At 47.0% G+C, this 22,898-nt stretch overlaps 2 protein-coding genes across 3 annotated transcripts in view; one reads left to right on the forward strand and one right to left on the reverse strand.

Annotated features, from left to right (window-relative positions):
* Nucleotides 1-11,596, reverse strand: part of LOC123509511 (kin of IRRE-like protein 2) — a 31,267-nt gene extending 19,671 nt beyond the window's left edge. Inside the window, exons 1-2 of one of the 2 annotated variants that reach the window (XM_045263850.1) lie at nt 11,433-11,596; nt 9,398-10,027 (exon numbers count right to left, since the gene is read on the reverse strand). In XM_045263850.1, coding sequence (XP_045119785.1) covers nt 9,398-9,488 — 91 coding nt within the window. In that variant the 5' untranslated portion in view covers nt 9,489-10,027; nt 11,433-11,596. The remainder of the gene's footprint in view (nt 1-9,397; nt 10,028-11,432) is intronic. The other variant, XM_045263851.1, reaches the window with a different exon arrangement.
* LOC123509506 (nephrin-like) overlaps nt 1-22,898 on the forward strand; it is a 213,852-nt gene that overhangs the window by 15,828 nt on the left and 175,126 nt on the right. Inside the window, exon 2 of the mRNA XM_045263842.1 lies at nt 5,351-5,420. The gene's annotated coding sequence lies outside the window, so the exon portion shown is untranslated. The remainder of the gene's footprint in view (nt 1-5,350; nt 5,421-22,898) is intronic.

Genomic DNA, 22,898 nt, shown 5'->3' on the forward strand with positions numbered 1-22,898 from the left:
GGCGATGACTAAAGCAGACTGTTAGAGTGTGAGGGGAGCGTGCGCAGCGATTCTGATGTTTGTTTTTATGGTTATTTATTGTTTATTGTGTTTTCTGTCTGTCTAGCACACACACATCTACACACACACACATCTACACACACACACACACACACACACACACACACACACACACACACACACACACACACACACACACACACTCTCTCTCTCTCTCTCTCTCTCTCTCTCTCTCTCTCTCTCTCTCTCTCTCTCTCTCTCTCTCTCTCTCTCTCTCTCTCTCTCTCTCTCTCTCTCTCTCTCTCTCTGCCTATATCCATCCTCGTCTCTTTGCATCCATGTAGTATATTGCTATGTACGAGTTTGTGTGTGTGTGTGTGTGTGTGTGTGTGTGTGTGTGTGTGTGTTTGTATGTATCTATATGACATCTTTTTCGATTTGATCTTTCATGTGTATGTTTTTTTTTTCCAGAGATTCTTTGTTTTGTCTCCTTGTGGTTTTGTTTTGCACTCTCTCGCCTCCCCTCGCCTCTGCTTTGCTCTTCTCTCCTTCCCTCTATCTTCCTTTCCACCCCAGCCTCCCCCTTCATTTCATCTTCCTTTCTTCTGTATTTCATGTCCGTTCTGTTGCCTTTCTGCTACTCGTCCTCCTCCCTTCCTTGTCTCTCCCATCTTTTCCAACGCCTTTTTCTTCTTTTCTTTTATACTCCCCCTTCAGTTCTTCCTGTATCTTTTCCTCGATTCCTTTCCGTCAGTCCTTCCGTGTACCTACGTATCATTTCTTTCTTCCTCTCTTTTCGTTTTTGGACATGTACACCTATCTTCTCTGCTAATTACTCTCTTTCATTCGTGTTTCCTTCTTTTCCCACATCCCTTTCTCTCCTGACACTCTATTTCCTTCACCAATACCTCGTCTCTCTCTCTCTCTCTCTCTCTCTCTCTCTCTCTCTCTCTCTCTCTCTCTCTCTCTCTCTCTCTCACTTTGTTTTCTATCCTGGAACAAGAATAACTGATAAAACATTCTGGATTTTAACCATTCATGTGGTTTAATAGCAATGGAAGGGGAGGCACGCGTGGTCATGTGTGATACATTAAATATTTACATGTGGAAATATTTCACTGACCAAGGGAGTGTGCTATACGGTTGGTTGGTTGCCTGGGTGGCTGGTTAGTTAGTTACCTACATCAATGGCAACAATGATCTCTCTCTCTCTCTCTCTCTCTCTCTCTCTCTCTCTCTCTCTCTCTCTCTCTCTCTCTCTCTCTCTCTCTCTCTCTCTCTCTCTCTCTCTCTCTCTCTCTCTCTCTCTCTCTCTCTCTCTCTCTCTCTCTCGCTCTCTCTCTAATACAAGGTAGATAGTAATTGACACGCGAGGCTCGTCTCCACCTGGCCAAACAAGACTGAGCTGGAGTCAATGGTGATCGGTCCCTGAGTAGCCTGGATCACTGGTGTCTTGTTGGGGTCTGTGGTCCTGATTTTATTACATGAGAGAAACTGGTGAAGGGTACAAGAGATAAGGAAATTCTTTAATTGGGTGCTCCGTAAAGTTACAAGGGAAAGGTTTGCTGAAATGTGAGTCGATTTAGCTCTGATGTTCCGATATTTGTCTGCTGCATCGGTTTAAGACACAGGAAGGGAAAGAAGTTAAGAAAAAAATTCTGGAGATTGCGGAGGAATTGTTTCTTGCATTGACAGTGTGAATATTATAGGGATAGATTAATTAGCAAGTCTTGTGTACAGTTCACGTTTCATGGTGATGTCAACGCTAATCTGGTGTTTGAATTTGAAGTACGAGAAAAATAATAAATGTAAGGTAAAGATGGAAGGCCTGGCAATGTGTCTGTGTATTTGTTTGTTCATTGGTTACAGTAACGCATGAACAGTTCTTCAAGGCTGACTACAAGGGGAAAAAAAAAACAGGTAGCTGAATGTGATACTTCCAAAGCAACGCAAGAACAAACACCGCGAAGAAAAATTTTGGCTTTAAAACTCGCGATGAGCCTTAAATTTTCACCATAACGTAAAGAGGCGGCGGGTAAGGCACTAAGGCAGTAGGTTTTGTTAATGGAATGTTTGCCAGGCGTAATATTACCCCAGTGTAATCGCCAGGCTGACTTAGCCTCGAATAAGCGGTGGTGTGGGTCACCTGAGTGCAAGGAATATTGCTGAATAAGTAACCATTCAGCCGCACTGGGAGAAGTTGGTTTCTTCCTTCCTTGCTCAACACAGCGCATACGAAGAGGTTGCCTTGGGGATTTCATGCTAGTGGAAACGCGACACTTCCTGGGAAAACCAATCGAATATTTTAAGGATTATAAAAGATTAACATGGTTTGAGACCAGAATGCTGTCTTCGTGTGTTGTCCATGAATACAGATTCTTGAAACTGGTGAACATTTTCTCAAGGCTTATAACAGAATACTCTCGGCAGTATGGCTCTGTGACACTGAACGTTTGTGAAGTCATCCTCGCACACTACTATATAATATTTTCCAGAGATTTTTTTTTTTTCGTATGTATTAAAAAAATGTTGAAAAAGCGAGACCAGCAAGTATGAGCCATGGCGGCAGCGTGGCGTGCTTGTCTGAATATGTAAATCTCCCGCTGTGTTTCTGTTATTTTCTCTTTATTTTTTTATGCCGCTGCAAGTGAAGAGATTGAAGATAAAGGGTGTTGGAGTGGGATGAGCTGGATGGCAGGAAGGGGACGAAGGGGAGGTAGGCGGAGAAATGTAATGGAAAGACATAGGACGGAATAACAAGGAAGGAATGAAGGGGATGAGCCAGATAAAGAAGGAGGGACACATAATAGCGATGAAGCGTGGCCGGCAGAGAATGAAGGGGGAAGAGGAGGGAGGGGAATGAACGAGGAAAGAGAGGAATGCACCGTCTCATTTTTGAAAAATTTATTTTCTTATTTTTTCTCGATCGTCGCTATAATTCACAGTGGTCTTGTCCTCGAGTGTGTGTGTGTGTGTGTGTGTGTGTGTGTGTGTGTGTGTGTGTGTGTGTGTGTGTGTGTGTGTGTGTGTGTATTTTTTATAAATTCTTACTCACTGGTTGTAATATATCTTTCTTTCATTCTCTCTCTCTCTCTCTCTCTCTCTCTCTCTCTCTCTCTCTCTCTCTCTCTCTCTCTCTCTCTCTCTCTCTCTCTCTCTCTCTCTCTCTCTCTCTCTCTCTCATTTTTATTTATTAAATTTACTCTCCCTCCATGTCTTCTCTCTCTCTCTCTCTCTCTACCTTCTCTCACATTTTTTAAACCATTTTCTCCCCTGCTATCTCATCCTTTCCCTTCACACACACACACACACACACACACACACACACACACACACACACACACACACACACACACACACACACACACACACACACACACACACACACACACACACACACACACACACACACACACACACTGCATTCTTATCCTTTCTCGCCATCAAGGCCTCCTCCCCGTTCTTCTTCTCCTTTCTTCTCAGTTTTCCTCTTCCTCTTCTTTTTCCTCCTGCTCTTTTCTTCTTGTGTCATATTCCTCGTTTTTTTACTTCCTCTTCTTTCTCTTCTTTTCTTCTCCTTCTCATTCTCGTTTTCATCGCCAGTGTCCTCCTCCTCGTTTTCCTGGTCTTTATCCCACTCTCCTCCTCCTCCTCCTCCTCCTCCTCCTCCTCCTCCTCCTTCTCCTTCTCCTTCTCCTTCTCCTTCTCTCTTCCTCCTCCTCCTCCTTCTCCTTCTCCTCCTCCTCCTCCTTCTCTTCTTCCTCTTCCTCTTCCTCTTCCTCTTCCTCTTCCTCTTCCTCTTCCTCTTCCTCCTCCTCCTCCTCCTCCTCCTCCTCCTCCTCCTCCTCCTCCTCCTCCTCCTCCTCCTCCTCCTCCTCCCCTCACTGGCGTCTTCCTCCTTGCCATCGTCGTTGTCCTCCTCCTCCTCCTCCTCCTCCTCCTCCTCCTCCTCCTCCTCCTCCTCCTCCTCCTCCTCCTCCTCCTCCACATTACTCTCTTACCTGTCATCCTATTTCTGTCACCGTACGGTCCCTAGAAACAAGTCTTTTATGAACCAACAGTGGTTTTTATTGTTTTGCGTTCCTCCTTGTTATTATATTCGTCTTTGGCGTTGTCACTGTCGTCCTTCTTTTCCTCTTCCTCCTCTTCCTTTTCATCCTATTCCTCCTTCTCCTCCTCTTCCTTTTCCTTCTCCTGCCGAGCCCCGGGGAAGGTGCTTGTGGGAGTACTTGAGGTGATGGCAAAGATGCCCTTACATTCCCACGGCTCCCACAGGTGAGTGACGTGTCTCCCCAGGTATTGATCACACTCCCTCTGCCCCTCCCTCCACCCCTTCATTCCTCCCCCCATTCTCCCTCCTCGTCTCCTTTCCTTCTCCTCTTCATCCGTTTTACTTTTTACTTTTTTTTTTTTTAAGGGGGGTTTGGTTGGTCTCTGCTCTTTTTCCTCACTATCCTCTCCTCCTATACTATTTATCCCGCTCTGCTCTCTCCCCTTCTTTCCCTCTTTACCTTTCCTCATTCCTTCTTTTCCTTTCCTCCTATTCACCTGTTTCACTAAACTTTTTTTTTTGTCTCCACTCTCTTCCTTTTCTCCTACCTCTCTTTCTCCTCCCTTCAGACCTCTCTTCCTCCTTTCCTCCTTTCCTCCATTCCTTTCTCTCTTCACCTGTATATTTTCCCTCTTCCTTTATCTGTCGTTTAACCCTTTAATTTATTTTTTGCTTCCTTTTTTTTCCCTCCATTTCTTCCGTCCCTCCTCTATATTTCTTCCCCTCTTCCCTCCTCCATTCATTCACCCACCACGCAATGATTTACTTTATCTTTCTTTGCTTCGTGTTGATTTCGTGCAGAACGTACGGAATTGATCCAATAGATGCGCCGGAAGTCGTGTGTTTGTTTTCAGTGTGTGTGTGTGTGTGTGTGTGTGTGTGTGTGTGTGTGTGTGTGTGTGTGTGTGTGTGTGTGTGTGCGTGTGTGCGTCACCACCTCGCATTCGGTTGTTCGTTCTCGTGATTCTCTCCCCAAACCACATCAGCATAGCGTGCCTCCACTCCTCCTTCCCTCTGCTGGCGCCCTCCCCTCACGGCCCACTCCTTCACCCCCGCCTGCCTCTCCCTCCTCCCCTTGTCCTCTCATCACCACTTCGCTGCGGCGTCGAGATCAGATAAACAAACAAATACTTTACCCGATAGATGAATAAAGTAAAAAATAGATGGCGCTGCTCGGCATGGTAATGTGGCTCGCAAGGCGCTACTTTACGGCACCCTTGTCGCCGCGGCACGCAGGTATCACACGCTGTGGCCCGATGGAACGCCTTACTAATGACCTGTCTCTCTTTCCCTCCCCAGGTGACTCCCTCCGCTCCCTTCTCTCCGCGCGGCGCCCCTGCTGTACCTCACTCGACGCTTCTGCAGGAAGGTGAGAGCCATTATCTGTCCCTTAAACCACGCTACCCTCCCCTCTTCTCTCCCCTTTTCCTTCCCCTTTCTCTCCGTTCCCCTCAGCCCTACTGGTTTTGGCATTTTTCTCTTCTATTTTTTTTCTTGTAGCCGGCAGCGTCCAGGAGTCCGCACGCCGCAGGGAAGGCGGAACCAAGGAACCAAACGGGCCGTGTCACCGGCTTCCACGGCCCTTTGGAAGCCTCTTCTTCAGCAGTTCCCGTCGCGGCGTCTCGCGGGTTAATGAAGGGAACGTAACGTAGTACCCAAGACTGCGCCGTGTAGGTCACCAGACGCTCCGGCGGGCTTTGCTTTCTTGCGCACCGCGGGGGGAGAGAGAGAGAGAGAGAGAGAGAGAGAGAGAGAGAGAGAGAGAGAGAGAGAGAGAGAGAGAGAGAGAGAGAGAGAGAGAGAGAGAGAGAGAGAGAGAGAGAGAGAGAGAGAGAGAGAGACGGACGGAAAGAGACAGACAGACAGAAATACAAAGGCAAAAGACAAAGAGGAAGTCAATGAACCAATATATCAGATGAAATGTAACTATTTTTTTTTTTTTTTTTTTTTTTTGAGAGAGAGAGAGAGAGAGAGAGAGAGAGAGAGAGAGAGAGAGAGAGAGAGAGAGAGAGAGAGAGAGAGAGAGACGAGCAGAAAGGTGGAATTATTGGACCCTATGGCGGTGTGTCCTCTATTACTTTTATTTATTTATTTTTCCGTTCCTATTCCCTTTGCTTTTTTTTTTATCTCGTTCTTTTTTTATGTATCCGTATATATTTTTCTTTGCGGTATTGGCGGAGTCTTGTGCAGCGCTGCGGAAGTTATCAATATCGGACCGGGCCATTGCGAGCCAGGGAGGAAGGGAGGGAACTGGGAGGGAGTGAGGAGAGGAGGGAGAGGGAGAGAGAGAGGGCGGGAGCCGCGCACGAATGTCAAAAACCTCGAGGCATAACAATAGTATCACACTACCTTACGTGCCACCCAGGTGAGGCACCCTGATGCTACCTGTTCCTCTCTCTCTCTCTCTCTCTCTCTCTCTCTCTCTCTCTCTCTCTCTCTCTCTCTCTCTCTCATGGGTGTATGCATGAGAGAGAGAGAGAGAGAGAGAGAGAGAGAGAGAGAGAGAGAGAGAGAGAGAGAGAGAGAGAGAGAGAGAGAGAGAGAGCAAGTCGTATCTGACGTTTTGTTACTCTTTCCGTCATTGTTGTTGGTTTTAGAAAAGAAAAGCAAAAAAATAAAACGCTCATTGTACTTAGCTTTATTATGATTTGTTAGCTTGGGGCTCAGTGCGTGCAGGGAAAGTTTAATTAGAGAAGCACAGTGCAGCAAGGGAGAAAAGAAAAAGAAATATTTCTGTGTTTTTGGCAAGAGACCATTTAATCCTGGAGGGCGGACTGGCAGCCATCACTCGCTTTGTTGACTTTCCGATTGTGCGAGGAAAGCGTAATGAAAAGTGTGATTTAGAAAAGTACATGTGCGACTTTCCACCTTCCATGTGAGTGCTCTTCACACTCAGACAACAAAGGCTCACACACACACACACACACACACACACACACACACACACACACACACACACACACACACACACACACACACACACACACACACACACACACACACACACACACACACACACACACACACACACACACACACACACACACACATACAGTCGACCTCTTGCTGCGTTAAGTCCAACACGGCGTCACAAATTTACACAATCGCAATTATATATTTCTTTTATGAGCTACGTTTATGGGCCGGTCAGCGAGTTAGTGCTAGCGGGAGGTTGCAGGTCCCGGGTGGGCCTGCGGGGCGCGGGGGCACCTTGGGGCGGCCCGAGGCTGCTAATGTGCCGCTTATGGAGTGTTCTCGTAAAAACAACGCTCGAAAAATTCTTGCCACGTTCACGGAATGTCTTCATGTCCTGAGAGGCGCCTACTCCCGCAGCTAATGCTATTGCTGCTGCTTGTGCTGCCGCCGCTGCTGCTGCCGCTGCTGCTCCTGGTGTCGCGCCACTGTGGCCGCCCCTGCCGCTGTTTCTGTTGGTGTTACTGTTGTTGTTGTTGTTGTTGTTGTTGTTGTTGTTGTTGTTGTTGTTGTTGTTGTTGTTGCTGCTGCTGCTGTTGTTATTTTTGTTTTTACTTCTTCATTTGCTGTTAGTAGCTATACCACCATCACGACCACCACCACCAGTACTGCTGCTGCTCCTACTACTACTACTACTACTACTACTACTACTACTACTACTACTACTACTACTACTACTACTACTACTACTACTACTACTACTACTACTACTACTACTACTACATATTAGTACTGCTACCATGATCACCATGTTTCTTGGCCTCACCACCTCCAGGTTGTATGTGCGTTACACCATCACATGTTAGTGGTGAACAATCAGTGGTACGATGAAATTGCTCCGGTACAGATATATTTATTTTTCTTTTCTCGGTTTGTCAGTGTGGGACTGCATGTTGGGTACGGTGCGGACTCAGCGTTGGCGGCGAAACAACTGGTGCAACAAGGAATGGAAGAAAAAATCATAGGGAAAAAAACGCACAGAATAAAAAAAGATGCAAAGAGTTTATTATTGAAATGTGAACTGTATGAAGTGTTTCTGCGGCGCGGTTTTAGTTCTGTTTCGAATACAATTTTCCGGGCAGTCCAGAGAGCCAACTGGCAAATCATTGAGCTGTCCCTTCCTCCGGGCCAAGCAAGAGTGAACTACGAAAGGCGTGAAGGTTTACAGCAACGATAAATCACTTTTACGCTCTGGTTTACATCTTGGCCGCTCCGCACGACCCTGGGAGACGCGATTGGAAATACGGAAAAAAGAATAATCCTCACATCAGACTAGATTTACGTTGCGCTGGCTTCGAGGTGGTGGCCGCGACGTTGGCATGACTTGGGAGCCAGTAAGTCGGTGGCTCGAGGGCAGGATTGGCTGTGAGAAAAGTTACGAGGGCCAGTCTGAGTGCCCGGGTCAGCTTGCGCCGAGGACGCACCGGAGGGAGAGGGCGAGAGGGGAAGGCGAGAAAGCATCACGGGGAGAAGGGAGAGAATCAAGGCAAGGAGAGGGGAGAGAGGGTAGAGAAAGAGAAATTGGAAAGAAGACGAGAGAGAGAGAGAGAGAGAGAGAGAGAGAGAGAGAGAGAGAGAGAGAATTGCGGCCATGTTAGCTGCTCTCAGATTTGTTTTGACATTTCATTTTTAATCTGTTTTCACAAGAGTCGGTAAAGCTGATTAAGGCCGACAATGAAAGGTTATGACGTGATCAATCTGCAATTTTAAAAAGTTGATTTTCATTACTGTGATATTTTACGCAGCAAATTACTGCAGTCACTAGTACCGCTGATCACACACACACACACACACACACACACACACACACACACACACACACACACACACACACACACACACACACACACACACACACACACACACACACACACACACACACACACACACACACACACACACACACACACTGTCTGTCTGATTTCTCTCTCTCTCTCTCTCTCTCTCTCTCTCTCTCTCTCTCTCTCTCTCTCTCTCTCTCTCTCTCTCTCTCTCTCTCTCTCTCTCTCTCTCTCTCTCTCTCAAATGTTATTTCCTGGCGTCTGTATGACATGCATTTCACTTTGCGTTGTCAACAAAGCAGCGGCCGTCGCCTCCAGCTGGCGCTCACACCACAAAGACTAAACAGTGCCCACGACGCGCCTGCCACTGCGGTGAAAGGACGAGGGGAAAGGTACTCATGGTGGGTTCAAGCCTCTGCAGTCCCTACAGAACCATAAGCATTAATTAAGGTGCTTTCAGACAGTCACCTGAGCGTCGTCCATTACCTGTCAGCCTCTCAGTGAGCAGTCTGAGCCTCTCCATTAAGGCCAAAGGGAAGCCACTACCACGACAAGCACACAACAAACACAAATACAGCCAAGGAAAACTTACCTTGTGCTGGCAGGCTGACGAGAAGGATCAGGAAGAGGAGGAGGAGGAGGAGGAGGAGTGGGTGATGGAGACCAGCTGTGACGCCCCTCATGGTTGTTACCAGAGCAGAGGGGAAGGGGAGACAGAGGAGGAGGAGCAGGGTGGGGATATGAGAAAGAGAAGGAAAAGTTGGGAGAGAAGGAGGGGGAGAGGTAAAAGTGGAGGAGGAGATGAGCGAAGGTTGTCTTTCCTTCTCTTTTGTATCGTTTGTAGCCAAGTTTCAGGACAATTCCCCTTTATGATTCTTCTTTTTCTTCCCAAGTTTTTTTTTTCTTTTTATGCTGAAGCAAGTTTCGTACCAACCCTTTGTTATCTTCACAGCGCCTCTTACGATGCGCTGGTGGGGAATCGGCCGTGAGCGGGCCTTCCTTCCACGCCGGTGAGCTAAGGCAAAGGACTTCTCATGTGGTGTTCTGCTTATTTTTCTCGCTCTTTTTCCCCGGTATCGTCTCGGCGGTGGGCAGACAGACACACGCACGGCACTCGTCTCTTTCGCTTCGAGAGCACCCTGGGAGCCGCCCTCATGTGGCTCCTTCAAGTGACGGGAAGCCTTCTATTAGTTTTCGAAGTGTTGGGTCGCTTCTCGCCTTGCTGCAGGGACACGCGAGGGGGGAGAGGGAGGGTGAGGGGTGAGTCAAGCAATGTAAGTACCGGCAGACACTGACCGACTGACCGACTTACTAATCGCTACATACTTTTAGCTAGCCACCACCACTACCCCCACCACCATCACTATCACCACCATTACTTTTATCACCTTCAGTACCACTATTATCTACCACTATTATTTTTCTATATGTGGATGTCGCCCTGTCATATAACACCACCACCAACACCACCACCACCACTACTTTCACAACACTTACCACCACCACCACCACCACCACTATTTTCATCACTACCACTGTCATTGCCACCACCACTGCGGCCTGACTGTCACACCTTCACGCATCACCACCACAATCAACACCAACACGATTGTAAAGCGACTGCGATTCTTTCTCAAACCACCACACACAACCACCACCATCAACCACCACCACTACCACCACCACCACTACCAATGCTGTGTATTGTATTTAATCTCTCTTCCCATCTTTATCCTCACCACCACCACCACCACCACCACCACCACTGCCACCACTACTTTTATAACAACAACAACGAGAACAACAGCAAATGCAACACCACCACCACCACCACCACCGCAGTGTGATTATGATTCCTTCACATCATTCTCATTGTCACCATAACACCACCACCATTGCCACCTTCACCACTATCATCACAATCATCACTACTAGCAAACTTGATCGGATATCCTCTCACACAATCGACACCACATCACCATCACCACAGTCATTCACAACACAACCAGTCACCACTCTCCAACACCACCACCACTATTACTATTACCTTCACCATCACCACCATCTTCACAATTTCAATCACCACCACCGCCATCACCACCGAACGCCTGCTGGTATATATCATCACCATAACTACCACAGTAATAACGTATGCCCTTGCCACCACCACCACCACCACCACCACCACCACCACCACTATCATCATCACTCATACCATAATTTTACTGATATCCCCCCCCACTCTCTCTCTCTCTCTCTCTCTCTCTCTCTCTCTCTCTCTCTCTCTCTCTCTCTCTCTCTCTCTCTCTCTCTCTCTCTCTCTCTCTCTCTCTCTCTCTCTCTCTCTCTCTCTCACTGGTTTGTACTAACTCTCTAATGTCTTCCTCATACTTTGCAACAAAACTCTCACACAAAATCTCTAAGCACTTCAGTAATTCAGGACACACGGCAATTTTTCACTCGCCAGTTCCCTCTCTCTCCCCCAACTCTCTCTCTCTTTCTTCTTCTCTTTCTCTCTTTCTCTCTCCCCCCTGCCATCGCTCAACTCTTTTAACAAGTCTAAAACACCTCAATTCAGAGCTCTGCCGACTTTTTTCCCGTCCTCTTTCCTCCCAAACTCTACGCACTTTGGAACTTGCACTTGGCGCCGCGAAGCGAGGGGACGGCTCGCAGCGCGCCACTCTAGGCTCGCTCGGGCTGGCTGGCGGCGGCGGCGGGCGAGTTGGCGGCAGGTCCTAGGTGGCCGCGGCACCGGAGTGGGAACACCAGCTGGGCAGAGCCTCGTCACCCGCCCGTCCGCCCGCCCACCCGCGCACGCGTTTCAGCTCCTTCCTTTACTCTCTTCCCCCCCTCTCCTCACCCTGACCCTTCCCTCTCTCACTCTTCCTCTCACGCTTTCTTTCTCCCTCACTCTCTCTCTCCCTCATTCCCTCACTCTGATCCTCCCTTTAAGCCTTCCTTGATCTCTCCTTCTCCTACGCCCGCCCTTACTCGCTCCATCACTTCCTCCTTCTCTCCTTCATTGTTAGGCTCGGACGCCCTGACCTGAGAATGGTCACTGACCCTTACCCTACCCCTTCACCATCCCACCATCCCATCTCCTCCATCATCCTTGCCTCTCCTTCCATCTATTATGACTCCTACCTTTGCTATTTCTCTCCATTATCATCACTCTCATTCACTCCCTTACCCTTGCTGCTCCATTACATTTATTTCCAACTTCTTGCCACTTAGTCTATCCTGAGGTACTTACTCTCGCCCCTCCACTCACGCCCTCGTTCTTCCTCACGTTGATCCCTCTTATCCTCACCAGGTATCCTCACCAACCACTTTACACTCACTCTTCATTCACACGACTTCTCAACCTCGCCTGACACTCCTCACTCCGTTCTGCCTTACTTCGTTACTATCCCAGCATTTCTCTTTTCTCTTTTTTTTTTACCTTCTTTCTGTCGTTCCTTCTCCCTTCCATCACACACACACACACACACACACACACACACACACACACACACACACACACACACACACACACACACACACACACACACACACACACACACACACACACACACACACAGGCATTCCTCTCTCCACGCTTTCTCACTTTTCCTACACCAAAGTTCTCGTGGGCAGGGCTGTGGAATGAGGTCTGCGGGGCGGATGGAGGCGGCGGGCGGCTCCTCTGTCATGCCAGAAATTCGGTAAATGGAAAGTTGCGTTTTTTCATCTGGTGGAGTGTCCTAGGATGAATATTGCAACATCGACATTTCGTGGTCGTTCGCCCGTCCCGTCTAGTCGTCCCTCTCCGCTCCAGCAGTCCCCGTAGCCCCGCCCTGCACCGTCCCCTGCTGGTAGTTCACATCGATAGGCTTCTGGTCCGCCGCTTTGATCATTGGCCAACATGTGCTGGTGTCTGGCCTCGTGGTTTACTGGAAAGGTTTCGAGCCGTGTTCCTCTGATTACAGGGTGACCCGATCCTTGATGCCGACCCTTCCTGCCTTCCTGCGTCCCTTCCCCGCTTCCCCCTCCCCCATTACCTCCCTTCCCTGTTCCCTGTGTCCTGCAGAGAGAGAGAGAGAGAGAGAGAGAGAGAGAGAGAGAGAGAGAGAGAGAGAGAGAGAGAGAGAGAGAGAGAGAGAGAGAGTTATTAGGAACATGATCTTTTACTGTATTTCAAATTAAAGAATAAATTGATAGGCACACACACACACACACACACACACACACACACACACACACACACACACACACACACACACACACACACACACACACACACACACACACACACACACACACACACACAGAGGATAGGAAGAGGGGTGGGGGACTAATAGGTTTGCTCCCCAATAAGTCGTGTACTCTTAGTGATGACCTGCACCCCAAGCGCTGCCTCAGTGTTCCATTTCGATGCCTCTTCGCGCGACATTCAAGTGCCTCTCACCGCTTTGATGGGGCTGCTTTCCCTCCCTCTTCCCTCGACTCCTCCCGCACCCCCTAGCCTCCTTCGTACTTCCCTCCCCCATTTCCGCTCCCCTTCCCCCACTCCAGTGCCTCCCTCAGTTGAAATATTAAACCAATCCTGGGAATTGTGTGTCCAGGCTCGGAAAGCGACCATATGTGTGTGTGAGAGAGAGAGAGAGAGAGAGAGAGAGAGAGAGAGAGAGAGAGAGAGAGAGAGAGAGAGAGAGAGAGAGATGTTACTGGTGTGGGGGACGAGTAAATGGAATAAGTAAATTAAGGTTAGATTATTGACAGGTAATTATAATATTAAATAGCTTTCTCCTTTGTCCTCGACCTTTACCAGCTTTTCCTCCTCCTCCTCCTCCTCCTCCTCCTCCTCCTCCTCCTCCTCCTCCTCCTCCTCCTCCTCCTCCTCCTCCTCCTCCTCCTCCTCCTCCTCCTCCTCCTTCTCCTCTTCATTTCTTTTTATCCTCCCTCTCCTTTTCCTTCCCTTTCAGCTTGTGAACTGTAAAATTTCTTCCCTCATTCTTTCCTTTTCATCTCCTTCCTCTTTGTCTTTTTTTTATTAGTCAGAAGAACAGAAGAGCACGTAATGGCACAGTGCAGCTATTTCCTTCTTCTCTAGTCTCGTGTAGAGGGAACTGTTTGTTTTTCTCTCGGACCTTTAAACAAAATTGATGTAGAGTTACCTGAACAGGACAAAAAGTAACGGGTTCAAGGTTGATGAATTTAAGAAGAGGATAGAAAGAAATTCATAGCGTCGTGTTATGAGAGAAGGAAGAATGAAACAGATGAAGAAATGAAGAAAGTGAGAAAGGAGAAGCAATAGAACATGGAAACACGACAATGGTAAATCAATGGAATAGATTTAGCAATCATATTAATAAGGAGCTTTAGAACATCACTAGCATTTCTGGAGGATGATAACTGGGTAGCGTATACTTGGGCATGTTTCCCCACGTGTAGACCAACTGGTATGCTGTGTCACTTCCCTTATGTTCTGCTGTTGCTACGTCCCTTCATTTTACCACGAGGTTTCTCACTTTTCAGCCACTCGACAGAAAGCAGATTAGTGAGTAAACTTGACACTAACCACCATACTCTCTCTAGTCTATCCCTTTCTACTCTCCCTTTCTTTCTCTACACCTTCTTCCTTCGTTTCCATCTCTGTCCTCCTCCTCCTCCTCCTCCTCCTCCTCTTCGTTCCTTTATTTAATTCTCTCTTCCTTTCTCTTCGTAGTCTTCTTTGCTTCTTGAATGTGGTAGCACGCAACTCGGTCCCTTCAATGCTGAGTGAGGTGAGTGAGAGCGGGATGAAAGAGGCGGACGCTAACGGATGAGATGAAGGAAGTGGAAAATAAATAGAGAGAGAGAGAGAGAGAGAGAGAGAGAGAGAGAGAGAGAGAGAGAGAGAGAGAGAGAGAGAGAGAGAGAGAGAGAGAGAGAGAGAGATGATGATGATGAATGAAGATGTGAAGTTGAAAAGCCAAGAAAAGTGAAGAGAGAGAGAGAGAGAGAGAGAGAGAGAGAGAGAGAGAGAGAGAGAGAGAGAGAGGTGGAGAAAAGGAATTTGAGAGTGGGAGAGGCGCTGTTGAAGGTGAGAAAGTTTAAAGTGAGAAGACTGGAGAGAGAGAGAGAGAGAGAGAGAGAGAGAGAGAGAGAGGGAGAGGGAGAGGAGTAATGGGAAAGTGAAGTGAAAATGATACACGAACGTTACAATATGGTGAAAGGGGAGACACTCAAGAAACTAAACAACTTCTCTTTCCTTCTTGTTTTTCCCTCCCCTCTACTTGACTTTCCTCCCTTCCTTCCCTCCCTCCCATTGTCTGGCTTTCCCTCTTCTCAGCTTTCTTTCCTCCATTCTCACCCTAATTGTCTTTCTTCCTCTCCTTCTCCTCTCCTTTCTCCTCTTCCTTCTCTCCTTAGTATATATTGTTTATCTTTCTCTTTCCTTTCCTTTTACGTCTATATTCTCTTCTTTCTCTTCTCTTTATCCTTCTTTTTTATCCTTCTCCATTATCCCCTCTTTTCGTTTTTCTTCTTTGCTTCTCTTCCTTTTCTCTGTTTCCTCTTACAATTTTTCCCTTTTTCTTTTTTTCCCCTTTCTTTCCGTTTAGGTTGTCTTATTCTCTCTCTCTCTCTCTCTCTCTCTCTCTCTCTCTCTCTCTCTCTCTCTCTCTCTCTCTCTCTCTCTCTCTCTCCTTCCATATTTCCCTTACTTCCTCTCCTTCCCAAGTCGATTCTATAATTAATTTCTTCTACTCTTCCCCTCTCCTCCTTCCTTTCCTATGTTTAACAACCTTCCCTCCTTTTCTTCCTCTCTCTCCTTGTTTTCCCTCCTTTGCTCCCCTCTCTCTCTCTCTCTCTCTCTCTCTCTCTCTCTCTCTGGTTAGTTTGCTTTCCTATCACTCTCTCCTTCCATTCCTCCTTCCTGCCTTCCTTCCTTCCTTTCTCTCATTTATTCGCTTTCTCCTTGATCCCCTCATTTATTTCCTCCTCTTTGCTCACGCTTCCTCTCCACTGTTCCCCTTTTCCTTGCCATCGTTTTATGCTTCCCTTCTTCACCTTACTTCTCTGGCTCGTCATCAAGAAGGTGAAGAGAGAGGCAGGTGATCACAGCGCCAATCTTCTACGCTGGCGGGGTATGGAAGTCAAGAGAGAAAGGCACTGCGGTGAAGGTCTCTACGTGGATCATCTTGGAAGTGAGGGAGGAGGGAAGAAGCAGGGAAGCCTAGGCAACAGTGGCGTGTATGTGTGGTGACTAAGGATACACACATCCATATATACACACACACACACACATACACATACACACACATGTCTAGCCTGCCGCCTCTCTCACTCGCTTTCTCTCTCACATAAATTGTCATGTTGGTGAAATAAGATACAATAATAGGATGGACAGTATACTACATCACTGGCGTCATTACAGCCCCCTGGCAACCGTGTGTGTTGTGTGTGTGTGTGTGTGTGTGTATGTTATAATCCTGCGTCTATTGGCGGAACGAGTGGTATTGGGGGTGAAGCAGACACGTGAAGAATTATGGGTACTGCCTCACTCATCCCTCCCTCCTTCCCTCCCTCCTCTTCTCTTCCCACCACTATCACCACCACCACCTCTCTGCCTCTCTGCCTCCCTGCCTCGTCCCCTCCGGCAGCTTCCATCGCCATTGTACTTCCGTCTTTTGGGCGAAGTGGCGCTCGTCTCCCGAAGGCAGGCGACGGACCCCACATCAATTCTTGTTGCGGCTGCGGAGGCGAAGGTTTTGTCTTAATATATCTTAGTGATGGTCGTGCAGTCTCTCCCTCCCTCCCTTGCTACTGGAGAGGAAACCGTGGCTCAATCCTCCTCCTTTCCCTCCCTCCTCTGTCTTCCCCTTTGTGATCCTCCCTCTCTCTCTCTCCTTCCTTCCCTGCTTGCCTCATAATTTGGTGCCTCATCGCTTGCCGCCTCCCAATCCCTCCTTCCTCCCTCGTGTTGGTGATCGTTATTCATCATGTGTTTGGTTAGGTTATGGCCTTAGCCTTCGTTAAGAGAGAGAGAGAGAGAGAGAGAGAGAGAGAGAGAGAGAGAGAGAGAGAGAGAGAGAGAGAGAGAGAGAGAGGTGGGGGGATGGAGGAGAGAGCGCTTTTTCTTGTAAGGATTATAATTTCATATACAACATTTTCACTTTCTTCGCTGCCACGACAACCATGTACGTACAATTGTTCTGTCTTGCTTCTTCCTCGTTGCGACTGCCGGCGACATAGCGTCTTTCCTTTTTTGTGTAGAGCCATTCACCTAATCAGCAGCGTGTCTGGGTCTCACGACTGCAAAAGTAACTGAGATTTAATTGTCCTTTCAAAATGACGAACGAGTCGCAATATGGAGCAAACCCAGTAGACATCAAGCTACAATTTTGGAAACTAACTACACTCCCTTTTCGCTGCTGTTCGCTACGATTTATTGGCACACAAGTTTTTCCGTGTATCGTACAATGATGTTTTTTTCAGTTTCCATCAAATTGGGTACGTTCTACTGCTCGCAATATTTTTGTTTACTCACACAGTCACGGAGAGTACATGTGAATCATATTTACCTTCATATGTTACGGTGCTGGCAAGAGAGAGTGTTTTTTTTTTTCACTCTCTGGCTATAGATTCTCCCGCCCCTACACTGTGCTGCGGCGCCTGTTACTCATTACTCAGCAGACATAGTCCAGCCCCGCCAGGCCCCGCCAGTTACTGCCTCGCGCCACACTTCCACATGGTGATGATGAAGGATCCCGCGGCTTTCCGGCCCTGGATGTGTGTTGGATTATCTACTATAGGATCATAGGCCGGCGGAACTTGAGACGAACTCTGTAGCCAAGCGTCTCCTCATCAACTTTAACTCAACTCACGACACAGAACAAATATTTTTCTGGTCCCGCCGCCACACAGCCTCCGCTCACGCATAAAGAGTCTTTACTCCAAAGCTTTGCAGACTCAACAGCCTCAGCCGCAATCTTACTCTTATCCAAGTGACTGCTTCTGCCTTCACACACGCGCACTGTGATGGCACACACACACACACACACACACACACACACACACACACACACACACACACACACACACACACACACACACACACACACACACACACACACACACACACACACACACACACACACACACACACACACACACACACACACACACACACACACACACTAAGGGGAAAATGAGCCACACTTTCAAAACGTCCTCTTCTGAAGTGTAATATCTGGCAAGAAAAGAGTATAGCGCCATAAAAAAAAAGGGAGGAAAAAAGAACACATAGAAGGCAGTCATTGGTATACAGAGTGGCGGGCTACTTTGCATTATTCATGAGCAGTAAACATTAATTTGGGCAAAAAGGCGCTCGTGAGATCCTGTATTGAGGCGTTGGCGCTGTTGTTTCCTTTGAGGTTTGGGTCTGTGCGTGTGTCGTCGGCAAGGCTTGATTTGCGGGCGCCACTGACACACCACTACCACCACCACCACCACCACCAAGAAAGAGGGAGGATGTAACAGAAAAGAAAGAATAAGGAAGAGGGAAGAAAAGGGAGATAGGAGGGAAGGAAGAGGAGAAAGAGGAATGAAAGGAAAGAGATGAATATGGAAAATATGAGGAATATGGAGGAGGACAAAAATATATATGAGGAAGAGAGAAGAAAACCGCATGGTGAACGGAGTGAATGGAGCAGAAGGAGGAGGAGGAGGAGGAGGAGGAGGAGGAGGAGGAGGAGGAGGAGGAGGAGTAGGAGGAGGAGGAGGAGGAGGAGGAGGAGGAGGAGGAGAGGAGAAAGAGAGAAACGACTACTGTGACGAAGACAAGCATGAGGAAGAGGACTAGAAGACATAGGAAATGAATATGGAGAAATTGAGGAGGAAGATGAGGAGGAGGAGGAGAAGGAGGAGGAGAGGAGGAGGGAGAGAGGGAAAAAGGGAAGATGGAGGGAATGGAGAAATAAGAGGAAGAGGAGTAGTGGTAGGAGGAGAAGGAGGGGGGAGAGGAGGAGGAGGAGGAGGAGGAGGAGGAGGAGGAGGAGGAGGAGGAGGAGGTTTGGAATCAATAGTAGAAGCTTATAAACTGCAAGAGGATTCTCAAGGCATTCACACCACACACACACACACACACACACACACACACACACACACACACACACACACAAACTGATGGATCATACAACACATTGAATTGATTGAACAAAGTTGTGAAGGTCATTCGTGTGTGTGTGTGTGTGTGTGTGTGTGTCACGTTAGTCATACCTGAACCATATCACGGCCAGAGGCAATCACTCGTATTTGATATAGTGGAATTCGGTGCTTTTATTATATTTCCCTCTAATTAATGTATTCCGAAAATTATTTATTATCAATTCGAAATTTGCCTCGCTTCATGATTAGCGACACAAACTGAAATGACGATTTGAGGAACCGTTACGCAATGTGTTGATAATGAGATAACTCCCAAAGCGAAACTGATTAGCATATTTGTCTATTAATTTGTTGAAATGTTTTACCTATGTCCGTCTGTCTGCCTGTCTCTGTATCTCTCTCTCTCTCTTTATGTGTGTGTGTGTGTGTGTGTGTGTGTGTGTGTGTGTGTGTGTGTGTGTGTGTGTGTGTGTGTGTGTGTGTGTGTGTGTGTGTGTGTGTGTGTGTGTAAGTAAAGTAAAACTAATTATCTCTTTCTATCTATATGTATGGATCTATCTATCTATTTATCTATCTATCTATTTATTTACCTATCTGTCTATCTGTCTGTCTGTCTGTCTGTCTCACTGTCTGTCTGTCTGTATGTATGTATGTATGTATGTATGTATGTATGTCTACCTGCCTGTCTCTCTCTGTCTGTCTATTAATTTTCCGCCAATGTATTACTCGATCGATTAATCTATGCGTCTAACCACCATCATGAGAGAGAGAGAGAGAGAGAGAGAGAGAGAGAGAGAGAGAGAGAGAGAGAGAGACGGCGATACCAAGACAGCAGGAGGTAGCGATAGACAACAGACAAAGTGCCACATACATACATACATACAATCAGGTCACAGCGCCTCACCATTTGGCACACCTCCCCCTCCGTGCCACAGTTTCAATTTCTCGCTTGGCCAGGTGATGTAATTTCATTCAATCCTCTCATTCCGGGCAGGTGAGTGCGTCCGATAAATGGTCAGATGAATGCGCCGCGGACAACGCAACCAACCGCCGCCATCATTCATCATTCATCGCCCACCCCTGAAATTTGCGCCAGTTTTGAGCCTTGAGGATGATGTGCATGAGGTTTTATTTTGCTTTTCGTTTTATTAATACATGGAATGCTTGGATTTTAATTGTTTTCGTGTTTTTTTTTTTCTTCCCATTTTGCATCATTCGTCATTTATCAGTTAGGCCTCAGATTGTGATGACTTTTAAGTGTGATGTATGATTTTGATTTATTTCGCTTTTGTTACTGGCGGGCCTTTATTAGTTTGTCAGCTTTTTTTTCTGTCTTTTCTCTATTTCGTTGTGGTTTCAGCTATCGTTTATTTACATGGCCTGAAATTTTTCCGAGCGCTGTGCCATCAAGTGTGCTGTACCTTTAGTCATTTTTCTTGTTTTAAACGTATTTTGTTTTTCAATCTTCTGGTACATTTTTCTTTTATATATATATTTTTTTCATCTCTCTTTCTCTGGTGTTCGCTTGGGGTCTCATTTCAGTGAACCCGTTTTGAGCGAGGATTTTTCACTGCGTCCTGTGCTTCCTCTCCCTCCCTCGCTATGATTTTTCTGCTTTCATTCCCTCCGTTTTAATTTCCTGACTTCCTACCTTGTTTTTTTTTCCTTCCAATTTGTATTTTCCCCATAAATCTAACCTTCCTTCACTCGACCCTGAATTCCTTTCCTTTGTTTTTTCTCTATTTTCTTCTACGTCATGTTCCTTTACTAACTCATCACTCACGCTGGTCTGTCTCTTCCCACGTACTTCCATTATTCTTTCTCTTTTCATCTTTTACCCCAATCTCATCTTTAGTCATTGGTAATCCCTCACGTCTTTCTCAATTCCCGGAGGCACAGACACACACGCAGATAAACGCACATGCACACAATCGACCTGTTCCATCTCTCGTCTCTCTAGTGTCTGGTCAAACTGCCCATAAATGAATGTTTCAGAGGCACACTCACGTCCACCTCACTTGCCTGTTCGGGGAAGTAATCGCTCACCTGATCCACGTGTAGACTCAGGCCGGGGCACGTGTCTCGGCCCTCGTTTGCCAAGCTTTATCGAGGCTACTACATACGGCTTTGTGGTGCCCGTGATGGAGCACCGGGATTGACTTGTGGCTACGGACTATATTCTGAAACTTTTCTGCCCCTCACCTAAGCTTCATTCAAAACGCTCTAGTTCAAGTTTTACGCTTTTTAAGGATGTTTTTATGGTACTAGTAACAAATTAATAAGACTTCTACAATATTAACGTGAGGAATGCTCTTGAGAACACGGATGATTATCTCTGTGACCTTTGAAAATAGTCGAGATGAGAGAGCAGAGTTATTCAGTTGAAGGCTTTCATTGTTGCTGCTTTTCCTGGTTTAGTTGGCGGATATTAGACCGGCTTTGCGTCATCCTTTTCTTCCCGGTGGTGAAGCGTCATTGTTAGAGATGGAAAAAAAGGGAATGATAAAAGGCAGTGAGGGATATAGTATGAATTATGTAAAAGCTGCTTCCGCCTGTGTGTGTGTGTGTGTGTGTGTGTGTGTGTGTGTGTGTGTGTGTGTGTGTGTGTGTGTGTGTGTGTGTGTGTATAATTCATCACGGTCGCCTGCTGGTCACCCAGCCAGTCTTCCCCATTACGGAGCGAGCTCAGAGCTCATAGACCGATCTTCGGGTAGGAATGAGACCACAACACACTTCACACACCAGGAAAGCGAGGCCACAACCCCTCGAGTTACATCCCGTACCTATTTACTGCTAGGTGAACAGGGGCTACTTACACATTAAGAGGCTTGCCCATTTGCCTCGCCGCGCCGGGACTCGAACCCGGTCCTGTCGATTGTGAGTGGAGAGAGCCGGGTTCGAGTCGAGTGTGTGTGTGTGTGTGTGTGTGTGTGTGTGTGTGTGTGTGTGTGTGTGTGTGTGTGTGTGTGTGTGTGTGTGTGTGTCGGGAAGGAAATCAGCGACTCAGTTATTTTATATACCTGTCTGTCTTTCCCAAACTCTCTCTCTCTCTCTCTCTCTCTCTCTCTCTCTCTCTCTCTCTCTCTCCTTTTCTTTCATACAAGAAATTTAATTCATGTTTGTGTTGTGCGTGCCCGAGGGAGAGAAGAAGTAAGGACTTATTACTGCGAGGCGGCGACCATTAGCTGAACTAACAGGCGAGGGACAGCGAGGGGCGGCGGTGCACAGATGAGAAAGGGGACGGGGTGAGTAATGGATTTAAGCTGAAAATGAAGAAGGATTAGTACAAGATAAAAAGGGAGATAAACTATTAGCAATAATATTGACAGTGAAAGGAGAGAGAATTGCTTGTACTGGTTTATATTTTTAACATTTTAATGCGTTGAGGTAATGGAAGGGGGAGTAGGAGAAGGATTTGCAGGAGGAAGAGCTTGAACAGGAAGGAATCGAAGAGGAGATGAAGGATAACATATGAAACGAGAAAAAGAAAGAGAAAACATGAAGGATTTTATCTGGACAAATCTCTTGCTGCTTTTATTTCATGTTTCCACCACCACCACTGTTGCTACCACCACCACCACCACCACCACCTTCAGTTCCATCACTACCACTTTGTTTCCGTAATCCTCTTTTTCTTCCTTTCCTTCTCAGCTTACCATCATGCACTCTGCGTCTTCCTCCAATATTCTCACACTGCTTTTAATTCAATTCTTTCGGTCTTTTTATTCTTCGTTTTCTTCTTCATATATTATTTCTATTTCATTTTATTTCTTTTTTTTATTTCGCTCCATTTAGCAGAAGTTCACGTTGTCCCTAAGTCTCAGAAGGCTTCTTATATTCTTCCTTATCTCTTTTCCGGTAACATTTTTCTTGCTTTGTTCCCTCCCTCCTCTGATTCCATTAAGCTGCTACGGTACCCAGATGAACCCTTATCTGTCTTGTGTGTGTGTGTGTGTGTGTGT

The sequence above is a fragment of the Portunus trituberculatus genome, chromosome 27 (assembly GCF_017591435.1).
Source record: "Portunus trituberculatus isolate SZX2019 chromosome 27, ASM1759143v1, whole genome shotgun sequence".
Taxonomy (NCBI): Eukaryota; Metazoa; Arthropoda; class Malacostraca; order Decapoda; family Portunidae; genus Portunus; species Portunus trituberculatus.